This window comes from Salvelinus sp. IW2-2015, linkage group LG13 (assembly GCF_002910315.2).
Source record: "Salvelinus sp. IW2-2015 linkage group LG13, ASM291031v2, whole genome shotgun sequence".
Lineage (NCBI taxonomy): Eukaryota > Metazoa > Chordata > Actinopteri > Salmoniformes > Salmonidae > Salvelinus > Salvelinus sp. IW2-2015.
The window spans coordinates 38,342,436-38,364,804 of record NC_036853.1 but is presented as its reverse complement, the minus strand read 5'-3'; the positions used below and the strand labels follow the sequence as shown (position 1 = coordinate 38,364,804).

At 42.4% G+C, this 22,369-nt stretch overlaps 1 protein-coding gene across 1 annotated transcript in view; it reads left to right on the top strand.

Annotated features, from left to right (window-relative positions):
- Nucleotides 1–22,369, top strand: part of LOC111971418 (anoctamin-8-like) — a 62,737-nt gene that overhangs the window by 9,426 nt on the left and 30,942 nt on the right. Inside the window, 1 exon segment of the mRNA XM_023998184.2 lies at nt 22,086–22,196. Coding sequence (XP_023853952.1) covers nt 22,086–22,196 — 111 coding nt within the window.

Sequence of the window (22,369 nt, the reverse complement as noted above, 5' to 3'; positions counted from 1 at the left end):
CCAACCCTCTGTGACAGCACTGAAAGGCAAAGCAATTTATGCAAAAGAATCAAACTCACCACCCATTTGTAGAAGCAAGAGCCTAGACCTTTTACTGTAGACATTGCAGTAGACATTCTATTCTACTCTATTCAATTCTATCTGATCCTATTTTATTCTAACGTCACAATACGGTGTAGAGTATTCGATTTGGCTACTGGGGAGCAAGAAGACCCCCAGCTTCTCAAAAAACCATTGACAACTATGTGCTGTTTTCAAGGGATTGTTAAATAAATGTTATAGCTAACTATTTGGTTTTAATATCACCACTTGAAGAGCATGGTCAGAACTACACTATCATCAGAGTTATACATCAAGTAACTGCATGCTTTTCATGATCAGTAAACATCAATTGATCGTGTCATTTAAGATTCGTGAGGGTAACCTATCCATTTACACCGGTAAATCCTCGTCCTGGTAAAGTTGTCAGTCGGACTTCTGTCATCACCACTGTAGATGGCAAGCAAATAAAACTATATTTGGAAATAGCCGGCCATCTAGTTTATCCACTGAAAGTTAGCTTCTTAACCAGCCATATTGACYTGATCTGTTATTAGTTAGCTAGCTAATTTGACATCGTCCATCACTCAATGTAGCATATCATGTCTGTCAGCAGCAATCATAATTAAACACTCTTAAAAACAATGTTGAAAAGGGGATAATGTTAGCTAACTTCGCTAGGTAGGCCTACGTTGGTTGGAGAAAAAAGTACATTAGGTATAATTACCACTATTTTAAGCCAACTGTACAAAGTTTCTACCAGTAGCTTGCAAATAAAACATCAGCTAACAGTACATCGGCAAATGCGCCAATATTGAGACCCCACTGAGATATAATAAGAATGTTCTACTCTCGCGTATCTGAATGGTGGCCAATATTGAGAGATATCTTAAGGCTACTCACACATCTGAAATTACATGATCAATTGATGTTTACTGATCATGAAAAGCGTGCAGTTACTTGCTGTATAACTCTGATGATAGAGCTCAATTTGGAATAATCTGAAATGTGTAGCTCTGACTACGCTCTTCAAGAGATGATGATATTATAACCCAATAGTTCATATTTATTTAACAATCGCTTAAACGATGTGCAGTCGCCAATTGAGGGTCTCCTAGCCCCCCAGCAGGCAAATCGAACACTGCGCCTTATTGTGACGTTTAATTGATAACGACCTATTAACAGACTTCTCCTCTCATAGCACCATAGACTAATGCTTTATAGGAGAAGCACAGTGATGTTTTTGATATTTTAACAGCCAGTCCATTGCACAATCTGGTTACAATGTCTTATGAGAAGTGATCATATATTGTCAGGGTAACAAGAGCCTACAAACTAGCCTGCATAGTGTGTGTAGATTACACTTGGGCTAAATCCATGATGAAGTAGCTATAGATATTATGAGGTATACTTAGGTTAACATTTAGGTCTACATTAAAGGGCACTTCATTGAATAAAACAGGCTTTTAAAATTCAATATTGGTGCACAATTTCTACTTACAAGTATCAAAGGGAAGCAAAGGGCATTAATTTCATGGAACGACCCAAAGACCAGGTAGATTAAAGATAGCAGTTGCTGTGTAGTCTACGGGACATATTTAGGGATGATGAGAGTATTTGTGCGCAACCTGGTGGGGCCCTCCAGCAGTATCTACCTATACATGCCCATTCTCTGTCTCAAGTTGCTGTCTTGTGTTTCTATCGTTCTTCCAGAGATGAAAAATGCAAGAGTGGTACTAGTCCTACATTTATCGTGTATGTCTGAGGGTGAAATCTAGTCAGCCTGCCTCTTACTCAAGAGCCAGTGGTTATGATTTTGACTGGCTTGTGGATGCATGTGGACTCTGTTCCTAGAYGTTAGGTCTATTCTAGACATGAGAAATGTTTGCATTTCATCTATAAACATCCACCTTGCCAATACAGAGAGGCTTTTGAATGTCTTTCCTGAGCATGTCACCCTGTGATCGCTGCCTGCAGAGTCAATACTGCTGTACTTTGGTGTGTGTCATAGATATTGCAATTCTCATGGAAACGGAGAATCCCTCTCCTTTATCCTCCCTGTGTACTGAGCAGGGGGGGATTTTTGTTGTTGTTGCTAAGCAAGGCCAGTAGAAGTACAATGGCCATGGAGCCATGCAGAGGAAGACTGTTTTTAGCCTCAGTCATGACATGAGGAATATCACCAGATCAGCCCCTCTACCGAAGGGCTTTTTAGTTGGCCTACAGGGGAGAGGAACACTTTCTGGTCCATTTTCAGGCATTAGTATTTCAGCACCAGTTCATCACTCTCTCCTCTTTTCCTAATTGGTTATTCCAAAAATAGATGACAGTTTCAGTTCTGAATACATTTTATATTTGTGGTAAATGAGCAGTGGAGATAAAAAAAAAACACATACTTTAATCTCATCTCTTCTCATTTGGACACATACAAATCTCTGGCCCCTAGTTAGAGCYATAACATACAATCATATTAGTTCTCTTTCGGTGCATAGGCAACGTGATTAAAACACAGTTGCTAACCAAACTCCTCGCTGTGTGTCAGGTTGTGCACTACTGGTGTAGAAGTCAGGTGCAGGAGAGCAGAGAGTTGTCATCAGGCGCACACTTTTTTGGCAGAAGCAAACAACAGTCGACGCAACTGCATCAAACAAACCTCCAGCCAAAAGCAAAAGTGTAAAGCGRGACAAATTCACAAATGAAGCAACATTTTGTTAACAATTAAACATACTACGGGTGAACACGGTACCCGGGAAAAACCAGCCTGGCGCGTCACACAAAACATGTAACAAAGAACAATTCCACACAAAGACATGGGGGGAACAGAGGGAATATATATGTAGTGTGATTAGGGAATGTAAACCAGGTGTGCGGGGAAACAAGACAAAACAAATGGAACAATGAACAGTGGAGCGGCGATGGCTAGAAGACCGGTGACGTCGACCGCCGAACGCCGCCCGAACAAGGAGAGGAGCCGACTTRGGCTGAAGTCGTGACACTGTGGTTCTTGTGCCACTTTTGATCCCTCAGCAAAACTAAAACAAAAGGGTCGCGCCTGCCACTGTGCGGTGTTGCATGAGAACCTCTCATAAATAGGCTGTCAGGAAAGTGCAGTGCAACACCTTACATTTACATTTGACATTTAAGTCATTCAGCAGACGCTCTTATCCAGAGCGACTTACAAATTGGAAAGTTCATACATATTCATCCATATTCATCCTGGTCCCCCCGTGGGGAATGAACCCACAACCCTGGCGTTGCAAGCGCCATGCTCTACCAACTGAGCCACACGGGACACGGGACCTTCTCTATACCCTGATTCTGCACCTGACATTTCCACTTTAGAAATGTGTCTAAGTGTTTTTGTCTTATGTTGATGTCCTCAGAATTGCGTCAATACAGGACTAAAATCGAATCCTACTACTAAGATTGAATCCWGACACTCGTCAGATGTGGCAGGGCTCGCAAACTATCACGGATTACAAAGGGAAATCCAGCCGCGTGCTGCTGAGTAGCGCAAGCCTACCAGATGAGCCAAATGCCTTCTATGCTCGCTTCAAGGCAAGCAACACTGAACCATGCATGAGAGCACGACTTTGGACGACTGTGTGATTGCGCTCTCCGTATCCGATGTGAGTAAGACCTTTAAACAGGTAACATTCACAAAGCTGCAGGGCCAGACGGATTATCAGGACCCGTACTCAGAGCATGCGCTAATCAGCTAGCAAGTGTCTTCACTGACATTTTCAACCTCTCCCTGACCCAGTCTGTAATACCCACATATTTCAAGCAGACCACCCTAGTCCCCGTGCCCAAGATKGCCAAGGTAACCTGACTAAATGACTATAGCCCGTAGCKCTRACATCTGTAGCCATGAAATGCTTTGAAAGGCTGGTCATGGCACACATCAACACCATCATCCCAGACACCCTGGACCCACTCTAATTMGCATTTGCATACRGCCCCAACAGATCGACAGATCAAGCAATCTCTATTGCACTCCACACTGCCCTMTCCCACCTGGACAAAGGAACACCTACATGAGAATGCTGTTCATTGACTACAGCTCAGCGTTCAACACCATAGTTCCCTCGAAGCTCATCACTAAGCTAAGTACCCTGGGATTAAACACCTCCTTCTGCAATTGGATACTGGACTTTCTGACTGGCCGTCCCAAAGTGGTGAGGGGTGGCAACAACACATCCACCACGCTGACCCTCAAAGCGGGGCCCCTCGGAGGTGTGTGCTTCCCCTCCTGTACTCCCTGCTCACCCACAACTGCGTGCCGCCATGAAGTTTGCTGACGACACGAGGGTGATCACGAGGGTGATCACTGACGACAATGAGGCAGCCTACAGGGAGGAGGTCAGAGACCTGGCAGTGTGGTTCCAGGACAACAACCTCTCTCTCTCACCGTCAGCAAGACAAAGGAGCTGATCGTGGACTACAGGAAACGGAGGGCTGAGCACGCCCCCATTCACATCGACGGGGCTGTAGTGGAGATGGTCGAGAGCTTCAAGTTCCTCTGTGTCCACATGACTAAGGACCTATCATGGTAMAAAAAAAAAWCACACAGTCGTGAAGAGGGCAAAACAACGCCTCTTCCTCCTTAGGAGGCTGAAAAGATTTAGCATGGGCCCTCAGATCATKAAAGTTCTACAACTGCACTATTGAGAGCATGTTGACTAGCTGCATCACCGCTTGGTATGGCAACTGCTCGGCATCCGTACACAACTGGGGCCGAGCTCCCTGACATCCAGGACCTCTATACCAGGTGGTGTCAGAGGAAGGCCCGACAATTGTCAAAGACTCCAGTCACCCAAGTCACAGTTTTTTCCTCATCAGCCTACACACAACCCCATAATGACAAAGTCAAAACAGGTTTTCAGAAATTTTTACAAATTTATTAAAAATAATTCAACAGAGCTACCTTATTTACGTAAGTATTCAGACCATCTGCTATGAGACTCYAAATTGAGCTCAGGTGCATCCTGTTTCCATTTATCATCCTTGAGCTGTTTCTACAACCTAGTTGGACATGATTTGGAAAGGCACACACSTGTCTATATAAGGTCCCACAGTTGACAGTGCATGTCAGAGCAAAAACCAAGTCATTAGGTCGAAGTTGTTGTCCATAGAGCTCTGAGACAGGATTTTGTCGAGGCACAGATCTGGGTACCAAAACATTTCTGCAGCATTAAAGGTCCCCAAGAACACAGTGGCCTACATCATTCTTAAATGGAAGCAGTTTGGAACCACCAAGACTTTTCCAAGAGCTAGCCGCCGGACAAACAGAGCAATCGGGGGGGGAAGGGCCTTGATCAGGAAGGTGACAAAGAACCCGATGGCCACTGACAGAGCTCTAGAGTTCCTCTGTGGAAATGGGAACTCACTACCGAGTTCCAAACTCTCTATAAGCCTCTGGAAGCAACATCAGCACAATAACTATTCATCGGGAGCTTCATGAAATGGGTTTCCATGGCCAAGCAGCCACACACAAGCCTAAGATCACAATTTGTAATGCCAAGTGATGGCTGGAGTTGTGTAAAYCTCGCCGCCATTGGATTCTGGAGCAGTAGAAACYAGTTCTCTGGCGTGATGAGTCACGTTTCACCATCTGGCAGTCCAATGAATGATTCTGGGTTTGGCAGATGCCAGGAGAACGCTACCTGCCCGAATGCATAGTGCCAACTGTAAAGTTTGGTGGAGGAGGACTAATGGTCTGGGGCTGCTTTTCATGTTTCGGGCTAGGCCCCTTAGTTCCAACGCTACAGCATACAATGACATTCTAGACGATTCTGTGCTTCCAACTTGTGGCAACAGTTTGGGGAAGGCCCTTTCCTGTTTCAGCATGACAATGCCCTGTGCACAAAGCGAGGTCCATACACAAATTGTTTGTTGAGATCGGTGTGGAAGAACTTGACTGGCCTGCACAGGGCCCTGACCTCAAGCCCATCAAACAACTTTGTGGGGAATTGGAACGCCGACTGCGACTGCGAGTGGATCTAAGGGCTGTAATTTCTACATCCTCAGGGTATCGATCTGCCTGGGAACCGTCCATGAACATGTACTGCATCTACCACTACAATAGGACCTTTCTACAGATAAAACCCAGGCCTATAATAGCAGCGATAAGTGCTTGAGATCAGCTGTCCAATTACTGACTGTAGTGTCCCACTGCCATTATTATTGACACCCACATCCTCAAAGACGTCACATGGATATCATTACTACGGTATAGGGCATCAGTCTCAGCACGGATATGAGGGTTAGGGTTGCTGGATAAACGGTATGATACTATGCGTGACTATAGTATGTGTGATAGTGTGTCCGAGTTAAAAGCGGAAATTAGATCTAGAATGACTTTCTATAAATAGATATTCTGTCATCAGTGTGGTTGTACAGTATGGAGATGAGCGTTGCTCAGAGGCAGAGCACAGCAGCGGTTTGGCAATTTTAACTAATTCATCAGGAGAGTGAAAGTGAAATGTTCTCTCTTCTCTTAGACAGAAATAAAAATTTAACGAATCTGGATTAAGTCACTACTAGACAGTCTGTCATCTCATCGCTGGTCTACCATAGTATTACATTACATCATAGTGAGTKAAATGTACCATGTTATTTGACTGTRAGAGCCATGGGCTATACACATGAAAATGCAGTAAAGGGTGTAAATATGTAATATTGTAGTAATAAGAGTTATGTGATTTCTTATTGACCTTATGAGAAGTAAACCGATGAGATGTGAAATGAGAGAGGTGAAATGAGGGACACAAACAATGCCCAGCTAGCACATAATGTTCTGAGAACCATATGTTTCTTAGAGCTTGGTGAGAGTGTGGTTYTCCTATGTTTATTTAGCATACAACCTTCCCACAAAAATCTGGGAATYGTGCAGGATACCCAGCTAGCACATATCGTTCTGAGAACCATATCTTTCATAGGTGGGAATTTCAGTACTTCAGCTTAATGTTTCCTACAGGTTTCCTCATGGTTCTATTTAAAGTAATGTTCTCATATTTTTCAGAGAATGTTAAGAAATAATGTTCTTCTGTGGGAATTTCAATACATTAGCATCACGTTTCCTCATGGTTGTATTTAAAGTAATGTTRTCAGAACAAAAAGAAAACGTTCCAGATACTCAGTCGGTATTACATAGAACGTTACCTTTTTCAAATGCAATTTTCTTGTCTGCTTGTTTTAGCAATTACAAAACTAAGTTTAAAAAAAGTACAACATGTCTAAAGATTACTTTTCAACATTGCCTACTCCCGAGTGTTCTCACTACTTAGAAAAACATAATATTGTAGGACATTGGTCACCAACCGGTCGATCAGCTGCCCTGCACGCCGGGCAAAGTGTTCCCATTTTGAACCATTTCATGTGTCTGAAGCAGTGTTGTGTTCGAGACCACTTAAAGCAAGAGCGATTTCAAGACAGGAACAAATAGATTTGGAGTCAAGACCAAGTCCAGAGGGGGGACCGAGACCGGGAGGGGGACAAGGGGTCCGAGACCGAGTCAAGACCGAGACCAGAAAAAAACTCAAGACCATGATTGTACTTTTGTCAAATTGTCCAGTATTTCTGTGTTCATATTTCAGAACAACATATGAATTCTTAAGACATTCATAATAGTGAAAAAGTGCATTCTGAGGGAAAGTAGAGCCAATATACAAATTATTACTAACCCAAAGTGAGGAAGAATGGGGCTTCTACGCCTTCAGTGAAGGGATAAGTATTTATAAAATAATAACAATAATAATATTTTCAATGTNCAAAGTGTTCCCATTTTGAACCATTTCATGTGTCTGAAGCAGTGTTGTGTTCGAGACCACTTAAAGCAAGAGCGATTTCAAGACAGGAACAAATAGATTTGGAGTCAAGACCAAGTCCAGAGGGGGGACCGAGACCGGGAGGGGGACAAGGGGTCCGAGACCGAGTCAAGACCGAGACCAGAAAAAAACTCAAGACCATGATTGTACTTTTGTCAAATTGTCCAGTATTTCTGTGTTCATATTTCAGAACAACATATGAATTCTTAAGACATTCATAATAGTGAAAAAGTGCATTCTGAGGGAAAGTAGAGCCAATATACAAATTATTACTAACCCAAAGTGAGGAAGAATGGGGCTTCTACGCCTTCAGTGAAGGGATAAGTATTTATAAAATAATAACAATAATAATATTTTCAATGTTCTGATTTAATCTCTTCAGTTTTTGTTGGAAAGGAAAGGGTTAACACTGATTTTTCTTTGCTAGTCTCTGGGGAGCTAAATCTAGTCAGCCTTTTGCTAGGCCATCAGAAGCTAGATAGAAATCATTTGCCATTCAACTGTAATAGGGCAACAATTTGGAGTGACTGGGACATCAACCAATCACATTTTGACTTAATGGATGGGACCGTTTTTACAAAAACGTATGGATACTTCTGCCTTCTCGAAGGCCACCGGTCTCTGCGCAATAAACTAGCAGTAGTTTTCCCATGGTCTAGTTAACTAGTTTTTGTTGTCGGCTAGTTTTGAGCATCTGTAGCAGGTGTTATCAAAGAGGATGTTGTTGCMAATTTGTTAGCTTCTCCCTTTTCAAGAATAACTTTCAACAAAAAGTTAAGTTTCAAATTATCATCATCTGGTGAGTGGAACTGTGTTTAAAAAAAAAAAATGCAGCTCGCTAGCTGTTAGCCATCTCTTTGAAAATAACTTATGTGTGTGAAACATTGTTGCATTCAAACTTTAGGTACCAATTATTTTGCCAAAAAGTTCCCAAACGGCCCACCCAGCGAAGGAAAGGCACCCTGTGTGAAAATCATATGTTTTCCACATTTTTTTTAACATGTTTTCCACATTTTTTTGTGGATTTTCACTTTCAAAATCATACTTTTTTGTAATAGGGAAAAAAAAGTGATGTTCTAAGTCCACAACAATGCTTAAGCCACATCAATTTGATTGGGCTTAATTTGATTTTGACTTGGAGAGTGATCTTGACTCAGAAAAGGTTGGCGACCACTGGGKTTCCCTCATACCCCTTTTCATGATGATTCTAGCAGCCACTTTAGTGAGTGAGTGCTAGATGGCTACCGACCGGAACGTTAAGCTAGCCAAGATCAACAACACAAACGGACTATACAGCTACAAGTAGTGAGTTSAGTTACAAACAGACTGTACTAAACAAGTTAAATGTCTTACCTGTGATTACATTTTTCTATACACATAGCTACGTGTAGACTACTTGGACACAGTGTCCCCACATTTCCCACTCAAACGAATAGCCTAACTCTTTTCGCAGGCTCTATTTCCCTACGTGGGAGAATTGCGAACCGTAGGTCWGTTATTTTTGACCTGGCTAGATGTACAGTGCCTTCGGAAAGTATTCAGACCCCTTCACTTTTTCCACATTTTACAGCCTTATTCTAAAATGGATAAAACAAAAATATCCTCAGCAATCTACACACAATACCCCAAATGACAAAGCAAAAACAGGTTTTTAGAAATGTTTGCAAATGTATTTAAAAAAAACGTATTTTCATAAGTATTCAGACCCTTTGCTATGAGACTCGAAATTGCGCTTAGGTGCATCTTGAATCCATTGATCATCCTTGAGACGTTTCTACGACTTGATTGGAGTCCACCTATGGTAAATTCAATTGATTGGACATGATTTGGAAATCCACACGCCTGTCTATATAAGGTCCCACGCCATGAGGTCGAAGGAATTGTCCATGGAGCTCCGAGACAGGATTGTGTCAAGGCACAGATCTCGGGAAGGGTACCAAAACAATTCTGCAGCATTGAAGGTGCCCAAGCACACAGTGGCCTTCATCATTCTTAAAGGGAAGAAGTTTGGAAGCACCAACTCTTCCTAGAGCTGGCCGCCCGGCCAAAKTSAGCAATCGGGGAAGAAGGGCRTTGGTCARCAACAACCCGATGGTCACTCTGACAGAGCTCTAYAGTTCCAATGTGGAGATGGGAGAAGCTTCCAGAAGGACAACCATCTCTGCAGCACTCCACCAATCAGGCCTTTAAGGTAGTGGCCAGATGGAAGCCACTCCTCAGTAAAAGGCACATGACAGCCCSCTTGGAGTTTGCCAAATGGCACCTAAAGGACTCCCAGACCATGAGRAACAAATTCTCTGGTTGGATGAAACCAAGATTCAACTCTTTGGCCTGAATACCAAGCYTCACATGTGGAGGAAACCTGGCACCATCCCTACGGTGAAGCATGGTGGTGGCAGCATCATGCTGTGGGGATGGTTTTCAGCGGCAGGGAATGGGAGACTAGTCAAGATCYAYACAAAGATGAACGGAGCAAAGTACAGAGTTCCTTAATGAAAACCTGCTCCAGAGCGCTCAGGACCTCAGACTGGGGCGACAGTTTACCTTCCAACAGGACAACCACCCTAAGCACACAGCCAAGAAAATGCAAGAGTGGCTTTGGGACAAGTCACCTGAGTGGCCTAGCCAGAGCCTGGACTTGAACCCAAATTAACATCTCTGGAGAGACCTGAAAATAGCTGTGCAGCAACTCTCCCCATCCAACCTGACTGAGCTTGAGAGGATCTGCAGATAAGAATGAGAGAAACTCCCCAAATACAGGTATGCCAAGCTTGTAGCGTCATACCCAAGAAGACTCAAGGCTGTAATAGCTGCCAAAGGTGCTTCAACAAAGTACTGAGTAAAGAGTCTGAATACTTATGTAGATGTGATATTWKATTTTTTATAAATCAGTTTCTGTACATTGAACAACACAGCAGCTTCTCGACARGTTTTGTTATTTCTGTATAACCAAAAACAACGAAGTTGCCTCTTTTACAGTAGGGGTCAATAGGAAAGAATGTTGMTTTTTGCCCAATTTTGTGGTCGTGGTCGAGGGGAATTCCTTATTATTGTGTGAATACCTACCYGGACTATAAAAACACAACAAAACATTGACGTCCAAAGAACATTATAAGAATTTATTTAAAAGCYTATACATTCCATTTGCAGCATTAACACAACTCTCTCTGTCCTCTATCTTGGTAAGTGTGTTCAGGTGTGGTGGCCGCACTTACTAATTGGCCACAGCTGATCTTAATCAGGGCTTGTTTCCTTTGAAAGCGGGGCTGATTGAATAGACAAAAATTATCAGCTTTGTGTTAATTWAAAAAAACATGGCGCAGTGGACTAATTTCATTGATAGAGAACAGAAGATCATAGGTTCAAATCTCCCTGATGCCACAATAATAAAAACAATGTTTGCATCATTAATGCTCATGCAAATGAATTTCCATGTGTCCCATCTGTGCTTAGAGTTCAAAGCAGTTCATCCAGACTAAGCTAMCAGTGTTATTAAAAATCTTATTTTCAGAATGTTATTTTAATTACTTTTTAAAAAAACCTATCAATTCCATTCTCAGAATGTTAATAAAATCTCCCAGGAAAACTTTCAGGGAATCATAGTAAAACATTCTCAGAACCTCCCTGCTACCTAAAAAATGAATGTTCTCAGAACATTTAAATAACGTTCTGTTTTACCAGTCAGGAAACGTATGGCTTCGTTCCCAGAACCAATGGGAAACCAAAAGCGTACGTTCACACAACTTCCAAGGAACTAAATGTGCTAGCTGGGTGCATTGTAATTGTGTTTTTTTTTACTCACTGTAACCTAATAATAGAGAGAGAAATATAAATGGACTTGAGTTATACAGATAATACACTAGTAGGTCTTTGCCTCAAAATGGAAATAGATTTAAATCCCTTATTTCCTGAAATAGTTGGTCATTGTTAATAGTCCCACTGGGCACAGACCTCAGTTCAACATCTAGTTTTGATTTACATTTGAAGTCAACAACAAATGTCACCATGACATTGGATTTAGATTAAAAGTTGGGTGAAATAAAAAATGAAATGCCCTTGCGTTGACGACTTTTTGCAAATCCAATCAGTTTTCTACGTTGATTCAACGTCATAGATTCTTTTGGGGTTGAAATTATGTGGAAACAATGTTGATTCAACCAGTTTTTTCKCAGTGGGGTGTCAGTCTGAAGTGGGTCAGTGCCTCCAACACTAATGCCCTCTGTCTTTAAGCATCTTACTGAAAGACTGCTGGTGCTTGGTTTAGTTCTGCTCACCTCCTTCGGTACCCTTTGGTTTCTATACGTTTTTCTGTTTGAGAAACACATCAAAAACTTAMACCTCCTTTTTATGGAAATGTTTTCAACTGTAGGTTATATCTCACGACTTTTCCCTTCTGTAAATTCCCTCTCTTGAGTTAGGGTTATCACATCAGTCTTAATAGTTCAGAACCCATCCAATCAGGTATCTCCCCCAGTGATTTGTCTATAGGCGCGTAACAAAAAATTGTGCTACATCTTGCAATGCCCAAACGGCCTTGCATCGTCATGGTTGTACTGTTGGTCTGGTAAATCCTCTGTCCCTTTGTTGCTGTGGTCATTAGAGGATCTTCCTCTTGTGTTTGGGGGCTTTCGCTGTGACCACTATGGAACACGGCTGTCCGTTGGAGTTGGACACACAAAAGCTGCTATTCATTAACTATATTCAGAGCCACTCGCTTATTAATCCCCCTTCATCACAATGGCCAATTCAGCCAGTTAGATAACCAGCAGTCTGTGGATCTGGGAAGAAGTCTGTATGGAGTTGTGTGAAAGGGGCTCCGCTCCACACTGGCACTCTTTGATGATTGTTACCTGGATGAATAGAAGGCATTGTGGCTCTGGCACTTTACTGTTCAGACTCCACCTTATACTGCTGCTCTTCACTGTCTGATCTAGCCCACTCTTGATACAGTGTAATATACCGTGTTGAAGGTCACACTCAGTTATGTTCTTGAACCCCCATTTTCTATTGACAAAATATACTGTTGTTGAACTTGCACAAATTAATGAAAGGCTTTAAAACCTTAAGAGCCCCACATTTTTGAGAGAGCCGGGGAGAGAGCGGGGGCGGGCGAGAGAGAGCGAGAGAGGAATTATAGGAACAGAAGACCTTCTAATTGAAGAAATGAGCATGATTAGATAATTTGGCCCAGAAACAGAGCAGATGTTCTTAATGGGATCATTGCTATTACACTGTACTGGTATTGTGGACATGGTTGTCAGTCATACAGAATCATGCTAGTACATAGGGTAGTGCTGAATCCCAAATCAATGGGCAGCTGTCCAGTTCTTTCAGATCTTCAGCGTAGTGCCTAAAGGGAATGGGGTTCGGGATATGTCATTCCTCTAAAAACCAGCCCATGAGAAACACGTGCCGCTCAAAGCAGTTCCACACACTCCCTTCCCCCTGGTCTGCCTGTGAGGTAATACAGTCCCTGTTGCTAGGGGGAATATGGGATAAGAAAGAACACTAACGTGCCGACTACACTGGGCACGCGCGTGCGCCATCAAAGGCTTGTTGATTTTATCCATCCACACCAGACACGATCAGGACACGCAGGTTGAAATGTCAAAATGAACTCTGAACCAACTATTTAATTTGGGGACAGATCGAAAAACATGAAACGTTCATGGACATTTAGCTAGCTAGTTTGCTGTTGCTAGCTAATTTGTTGTTGCTAGCTAATTTGTCCTGGGATATAAACATTGGGTTGTTATTTTACCTGAAATGCACAAGGCTCTTTTTTCCCTTGATCTTTGTAGAATTTTGACCCACACAAGAAAAGGTGTGTTCTCTACTCCAACAATTAATCCACAGATAAAAGGGGAACTTAGTTTGTTTCTAATGATCTCTTCTTCTGTGGACTTTTTAAGGTGCATTACCACCACCAACTGGACTGGAGTGTGGACCTCAGTTCAGCTTTCAATCTCCCACGTGGGTATATGCTCCTAAAAACCAATGAGGAGATGGGAGAGGCGGGACTTGAAGCGCTTAAAGCGTAAAAAATACAACAAAGTTCTATTTTAGCGCCTATACGCAAACACGTGCGAGCAGTTTGGATTAAATAACTGAATAACATGCATGTGTAAATGTATTTTGCAACACACACGTAACGCGAGTGGTGTGGTCAGCATGTAACTCACCCTAGAGGTGTTTCTYTGTGAGAGTTCTGAATCCTATATTTAGACTCTATTGTTAATATTTAGTCTAAAATTCCATGGATTGACAGAGAAGACATTTTTTGGGGTCACTACATAACATGTACTTTAAAAAGTCCCAGCAGAACCTATTTGTAGTTTATGAATGCTGTTATGAATGTGTAATAAACATGTTACGAACAGTTCCTGGTTCGTGAACGCACATTTCTGTAGTCAGAATTTTGTTATAAATGTGTATTAAGCAGTTAGTTTCAGGTCTGTTTTGCAGTATGAATATGAGAAGTTCCATGTCTGTTTAGTCAAAGTTGACATCCCATCTGTGTTGTCCTGTGTATGCAGTCATTTAGTATGTGACATGTTGGCGTTGCACAGCGCATCACGCTCTGGATATAGACACCATGAAAGCACCCCTAAAGCTTGTTCACATGTACTGACCCACCCCCTGAGTCGACCCCCAGGATTCAATATGATGCACTCAACCACTTAATATACTCTGAAGTGTCTGTGAATACAGCTAAACCACAGAAACCTGAGCTGTAGTGCTCAGAGAGTGATAGTATTTAAAGTCTCAGTGAAAAGTGAATTACTTTGGCTGATGTCACTGCAAGATGATTAGCTAACATGTAAACTATCCTCCTTGTTTACATGTAGGCCTAGGCCTCAACATTTGACTTTTTAAACTACTGTAGTCTATGTAACCATTGTTTGAAGTGAACTTACTGTAGCAGTGGGAGGTGGGGGGAGGTTGAGGTTAGTGAATTTACATGTTTGTTTGCATTTCCTTCAGCATTACCACCCCCCCAAAAAAAATTCTACATCAAGGTCTTTCCTCAAGAGGACATACAATAATACATTATATTCCATTTAGTCCTATGCCCTGCTTTTCTATTATTATATTGTTTCTATCTATATATTATTATATATATACACAGCACCAGTCAAAAGTTTGGACACCCCTACTCATTCCAGGGTTTTTCATTATTGTTACTATTTTCTACATTGTAGAATAATAGTGAAGACATCAAAACTAAGAAATAACATATATGGAATCATATAGAAAACCAAAAAGTTTTAAACAAATCAAGATTGTAACGGTCGTCTGTTGAAGAAGGTCTGGACCAAAGCGCAGTGTGGTAAGTGTTCATGCTTTTTTTATTAAAACTGAACACTGAGACAAAATAACCAAAAATAGAACAACACGAAAACAGTTCTGTCTGGTGCAGACACAAAACAGAAAACAACTACCCACAAATACAGGTGGGAAAAGGCAACCGAAGTATGGTTCTCAATCAGAGACAACGATAGACAGCTGCCTCTGATTGAGAACCACACCCAGCCAAACACACAGAAATACAAATCATAGAAAACGGAACATAGAATGCCCACCCAAATCACASCCTGACCAAACCAAAATAGAGACATAAAAAGCTCTCTACAGTCAGGGCGTGACAAAGATGTATTTTATTTGTGTGATTATTCAGAGTAGCCACRCTTTGCCTTGATGCCAGCTTTGCACACTCTTGGCATTCTCTCAACAAGCTTCATGAGGTCGTCACCTGGAATGCATTTCAATTAACAGGTGTGCCTTGTTAATTTGTTGAATTTCTTTCCTTAATGGTTTTGAGCCAAACAGTTGTTGTGACAAGGTAGGGGTGGTATACAAAAGATAGCCCTATTTGGTAAAAGACCAAGTCCATATTATGGCAAGAACAGCTCGAAATAAGCAAAGAGAAACGACAGTCCATCATTACTTTCAGACATGAAGGTCAGTCAATCCAGAAAATTTCAAGAACGTTTCTTCAAGTACAGTTGCAAAAACCATCAATCGCTATGATGAAACGGGCTCTCATGCGGACCGCCACAGGAAAGGAAGACCCTGAGTTACCTCTGCTGTTGATAAGTTCATTAGAGTTAACTGCACCTCAGATTGCAGCCCAAATAAATGCTTCAAGTAACAGACACAATTCAACATCAACTGTTCAGAGGAGACTGCGTGAATCAGGCCTTCATGGTCGATTTGCTGCAAAGAAACCACTAGTAAAGGACACCAATAAGAAGAAGAGACTTGCTTGGGCCAAGAAACACGAGACACTTTGGTCTGATGAGTCCAAATTCTATATTTTGGGTTCCAACCGCCGTGTCTTTGTGAGATGCAGAGTAGGTGAACGGATGGTCTCCGCATGTGTGGTTCGCACCGTGAAGGATGGAGGAGGAGTTGTGATGGTGTGGGTGTGCTTTTCTGGTGACACTGTCAGTGATTTATTTAGAATTCAAGGCACACTTAACCAGCATGGCTACTACAGCATTCTGCAGTGATACGTCATCCCATCTGGTTTGCGCTTAGTGGGACTATCATCAACAGGACAATGACTCAAAACACACCTCCAGGCTGTGATGGAGTGCTGCATCATATGACCTGGCCTCCACAATCCCTCAACCCAATTGAGATAGTTTGGGATGAGTTGGACTGCAGAGTGAAGGAAAAACAACATGCTCAGTATATGTGGGAACTCCTTCAAGACTTTTGGAAAAGCATTCCAGGTGAAGCTGATTGAGAGAATGCCAAGAGTGTGCAAAGCTGTCAAGGCAAAGGGTGGCTACTTTGAAGAATCTAAAATGTATAATATATTTTGATTTAGCACTTTTTTGGTTACTACATGATTCCATATGTGTTATTTCATAGTTTTGATGTCTTCACTATTATTKTACAATGTAGAAAATAGTAAAACTAAAGAAAACACCCTTGCATGAGTAGGTGTGTCCAAACTTTTGACTGGTACCGTATGTAATATTTTTCAACAATACCGGAATGGTGATAGATCAGTGGAGCCCATACTTGAGTACACATAACAGAGCAGGGTGCCTTGGCCTAGCTGTCGCTAGATAAGCCCTGTTCCTAGAACAGTGATTTCCCAGTAAAATGCTTGAGTTTGTCTGTGACTGCTGACCCTGGGTCTGTTGATAGGGGCTGTATTTTCCTCTGTCTCTTCAGCAGCATGGTGTCAGGTGCGCTTGTCTCTCCATGGTAATTTGGTGGAAATTACGACCTCTTGCAGGGGAGCCATGTGAGCAGAGCACACACACATTTGTTTTACTATCCTTGTCGGGAACAAACAATTGATTCCAATTCAAAATCCTATTTTCCCTAAAGCTAACCTTAACCCTAAATCTAACCCTAACCCTACTTGTAACCCTAAACCTAACCCCTAAGCCTAACCTTTTTCCTTGTGGGGACTGGCAAAATGTCCCCACCTAAGTCCTGATGGGCAATGTCTGGGCAAATGGGGGCTCCTGAGTGGCGTAGCAGTCTAAGGCACTGCATCTCAGTGCTAGAGGTGTCACTACAGACCCTGGTTTGATTCTAGACTGTATCACAACCGACTGTGATTGGGCGTCCCATAGGGCGGCGCACAATTGGCCCAGCGTCGTCCGGGTTTGGGCGGGGTAGGCCGTCATTGTAAATAAGAATTTGTTCTTAACTGATTTGTCTAGTTAAATAAAAATGGAGACACCACCAGTGTGAAATGGGTTTTCCTATGAGCATTACCCAAACACAGAGACGAACACACACACTAAAACCCACACACACGTAAGATGCACAGCAGTGTGCCTGTCAGTGAGGTTCATAAATCGAGGTATTGTGGAGGTGTTGGCTTTCAGAAGGGGTGTGTGTGTGTGTGTGTGTGTGTGTGTGTGTCTAGAGCAGTGAATACAGGCCTCATTAGAATGCTTGTCAGGCTGTTCTTTTTCTGCCAAACTGCAACTGCATGGGGAACAGGATGGATTTAGAGACTGTGAATAATAACTCTTAACTTCTAAATGTTAAATGTTTTTTACGTTTTGTTTCTATTGTTTTCATTTGTTAAATCACTATTTGGAATAGAATAACATCCTGAAACAAAATCCCACTGGGCACAGATGTCAATTCAACGTCTATTCCACATTGAAACGATGTGGAAACAATGTTGATTCAACCAGTGTGCCCAGTGGGATGAAATTCCTTAACTATCTCTGTAAGAACTCCAAATTCAACTCTGCGTGTTCAGACTGCCTATGTATCAAAGTGATGCATGCATGAAGGTTATCTAGTGTTACAGATGAACAATCTGAACCTTATTTTACCTTTGCTATGTACACCTTGACAGTATGGGGCTATTTTTATTTCTCTGGAACACCCCCTGGGCATTCTTTCCAGGAAGTAGTCCTACTCTGCCCCTCTTTCATCCTCAGTCTGTTCCAGGAAGCAGAACCACACAGAGCTGAACAATGTATTTCTCAAACCAGTCCTTGGGGACCCCTAGCTATTCAACATATTTGATATATATTCCAAATATACACTCTAGACCACCTAATTCAACTGGTCAAGGGCTTGGTGATTAGCTTTGTTGACTGTTTGACTAGTGCTGGTATAAATCAGATATATGGCTAGAGGTCACGGTGGACTGGTCAGAGAAGAAGTGTTTTAATGTGGCAGGTGATTATAGGGCTGTGGTATCTAGTTCAACTCCTGATATATGATTTATAGAAGATACAGTATATATACAAAAGTATGTGTACACCCCTTCAAATTAGTGGATTCGTCTATTTCAGCCACACCCGTTGCTAGTTTGTCTAGTTTGAGAAACAGAAACGTTTTGAGAATGACACAAATATTAATTTCCACAACGTTTGCTGCTTTAGTGTCTTTAGATATTTTGTCAGATGTTACTATGGAATACTGAAGTATAATTACAAGCGTTTCAAAAGTGTCAAAGGCTTTTATTGGCAATTACATGAAGTTGATGCAAAGAGTCAATATTTGCAGTGTTGACCCTTCTTTTTCAAGACCTCTGCAAACTGCCCTGGCATGCTGTCAATTACCTTCTGGGCCACATCCTGACTGATGGCAGCCCATTCTTGCATAATCAATGCTTGGAGTTTGTCAGAATTTGTTGGTTTTTGTTTGTCCACTCGCCTCTTGAGGATTGACCATAAGTTCTCAATGGGATTCCGGTCTAGGGATTTTCCTGGCCATGGACCCAAAATATCGATGTTTTGTTCCCCGAGATACACATAGTTATCACTTTTGCCTTATGGCAAGGTGCTCCATCATGCTGGAAAAGGCATTGTTCGTCACCAAACTGTTCCTGGATGGTTGGGAGAAGTTGCTCTCGGAGGATGTGTTGGTACCATTCTTTATTCATGGCTGAGTTCTTAGGCAAAATTGTGAGTGAGCCCACTCKCTTGGCTGAGAAGCAACCCCACCACATGAATGGTCTCAGGATGCTTTACTGTTGGCATGACACAGGACTGATGGTCCGGACAAGCTTATTTCCGGATGCCCCAAACAATCGGAAAGGGGATTCATCAGAGAAAATGACTTTACCCCAGTCCTCAGCAGTCCAATCCCTGTACCTTTTGCAGAATATCAGTCTGTCCCTGATGTTTTTCCTGAAGAGAAGTGGCTTCTTTGCTGCCCTTCTTGACACCAGGCCATCCTCCAAAAGTCTTCGCCTCACTGTGTGTGCAGATGCACTCACACCTGCCTGCTGCCATTCCTGAGCAAGCTCTACTGGTGGTGCCCCGATCCCGCAGCTGAATCAACTTTAGGAGATGGTCATGGCGCTTGCTGGACTTTCTTGGGCTCCCTGAAGCCTTCTTCACAACAATTGAACCGCTCTCCTTGAAGTTCTTGATGATCCGATAAAGGGTTGATTTAGGTGCAATCTTACTGGCAGCAATATCCTTCCCTGTGAAGCCCTTTTTGTGCAAAGCAATGATGACGGTACGTGTTTCCTTGCAGGAAACCATGATTGACAGAGGAAGAACAATGATTCCAAGCACCACCCTCCTTTTGAAGCTTCCAGTCTGTTATTCGAACTCAATCAGCATGACATAGTGATCTCCAGCCTTGTCCTCGTCAACACTCACACCCGTGTTAACAAGAGAATCACTGACATGTCAGCTGGTCCTTTTGTGGCAGGGCTGAAATGCAGTGGAAATGTTTTTTGGGATTCAGTTAATTTGCATGGCAAAGAGGGACTTTGCAATTCATCTGATCACTCATAACATTCATAACATTCTGGAGTATATGCAATTTGCCACACATTGTGTGTGTGTGTGTGTATGGTCTCACGCACACATGCAGGCACACTTATAGGAATGAATGCATGCACGCATGTATGTGCATGAACACGCATACACATACACAGTAATAGAGAGAGAGATAGTCAGTGTTGACAATGTAGAAGGAGAAAGAGCGTGTTGACAATGTCTCCCAGAAAGGTAGGGGTTAAGTTGACTCGCTCGCTCTTATGTTGCAGAGGGAAGTAGGGTGACATTTAATTCTGACAGATAGAGAGGGGACGGGTGTACAATGCGTTCGGAAAGTATTCAGACCCCTTGACCTTTTCCACGTTTTGTTACGTTACAGTCTTATTCTAAAATGGATTAAATTGCTTTGTCAATACTCCATAATGACAAAGCAAAAACAGTTATTTTTATTTATTTTTAGCAAAAAAAAGGAAATAAAGTGAAAATGGGAAGGGGGATAGCTAGTCAGTTGTACAACTGAATGCATTCAACTGAAATGTGTCTTCCGTATTTAACCCAACTCCTCTGAATCAGAGAGGTGCGGGGGGCTGCCTTAATTTTCATCCATGTCATCGGCGCCCTGGGAACAGTGGGTTAACTGCCTTGCTCAGGGGCAGAATGACAGAGTTTTACCTTGTCAGCTCGGAATATCACATTTACATAAGTATTCAGACCCTTTACTTAGTACTTTGTTGGAGCATCTTTGGAAGCGATAACAGCCTTGAGTCTTCTTTGGTATGACGCTACAAGCTTGGCATACCTGTATTTGGGGAGTTTCTCCCCTTCTTCTCTGCAGATCCTCTCAAGCTCTGTCAGGTTGGATGGGGAACGTCGCTGCACAGCTATTTTCAGGTCTCTCCAGAGATGTTAGATCGGGTTCAAGTCCGGGCTCTGGCTGGGCCACTCAAGGACATTCAGAGACTTGTCCCGAAGCCACTCCTGTGTTGTCTTGACTGTGTGCTTAGGGTTGTTGTCCTGTTGGAAAATTCCCCACAGCATCAGACCAGAGAATTTCTAAGTCCTTTAGGTGCCTTTTGACATACTCCAAGCGGGCTGTCATGTGCCTTTTACTGAGGAGTGGCTTCCGTTTGACCACTCTACCATAAAGGCCTGATTGGTGGAGTGCTGTAGAGATGGTTGTCCTGGAAGGTTCTCCCATCWCCACAGAGAAACTATTTTGCTCTGTCAGAGTGAAGATCTGGTTCTTGGTCACTTCCCTGACCAAGGCCCTTCTCCCCCAATTGCTCAGTATGGCCGTATGGCCAGCTCTAGGAAGAGTCTTGGTGGTTCCAAACTTCTTACATTTAAGAATGATGGAGACAACTGTGTTCTTGGGGACATTCAATGCTGCAGATATTTTTTAGTACCCTTCCCCAGATCTCAGAGTTCTACAGACAATTCCTTTGACCTCATGGCTTAGTTTTTGCTCTGACATGCACTGTCAACTGTGGGACCTTGTACAGACAGGTGTGTGCCTTTCCAAATCATGTCCAATCAATTGAATTTACCACAGGTGGACTAAAAATCAAGTTGTAGAAATATCTCAAGGATGATCAATGGAAACAGGATGCACCTGAGCTAAATTTCGAGTCTCATAGGAAATGGTCTGAATGCTTATGTAAATTATGTGTTTCTGAAAACATTAAACATTAAAAAACTGTATTTGCTTTGTCAATATGGGGTATTGTGTGTAGAGTGATGAGGGGAAAAAAATATTTCATCAATTTTAGAATAAGGCTTTAATGTAACAAAAGTGGAAAAAGTCAAGGGGTCTGAATCCTTTACAAATGCACTGTGTGTTTGGCAGATAGGATGTGTGTGGGGGGAGAAAAGCACTGACTGACAGTTCGAAAAGAAGTGTCCTAATCTGTCTGTCTGCTTCACTATTGAAAGGTGACTGTCGTTGTGATTCTCTTTCTCTCTATGTCTCTTTCTCTCTCCTCTCTAGATAAGTTATTTGGGAAGCGGCTGCTGCAGGCTGGGAGGTACATCATGTCTCATAAGTCCTGGATGAAGACCGTGCCCACTGAGAACTGTGACATCCTCATGACTTTCTCAGGTGTCTCTTTGTTTTTGTTTACCTACACGTTTGCACGGCCATCCATGCACTTTGAAAAAGCAGAAGTACGCAGAAGTAATTTTTCATGTTGGTCTCTGTGGCCTGGCTTTATGAATGGTGATAGTGTAATAGCAACATTAGCCATCCCAGTACATAGATATGCTTGTGCTACT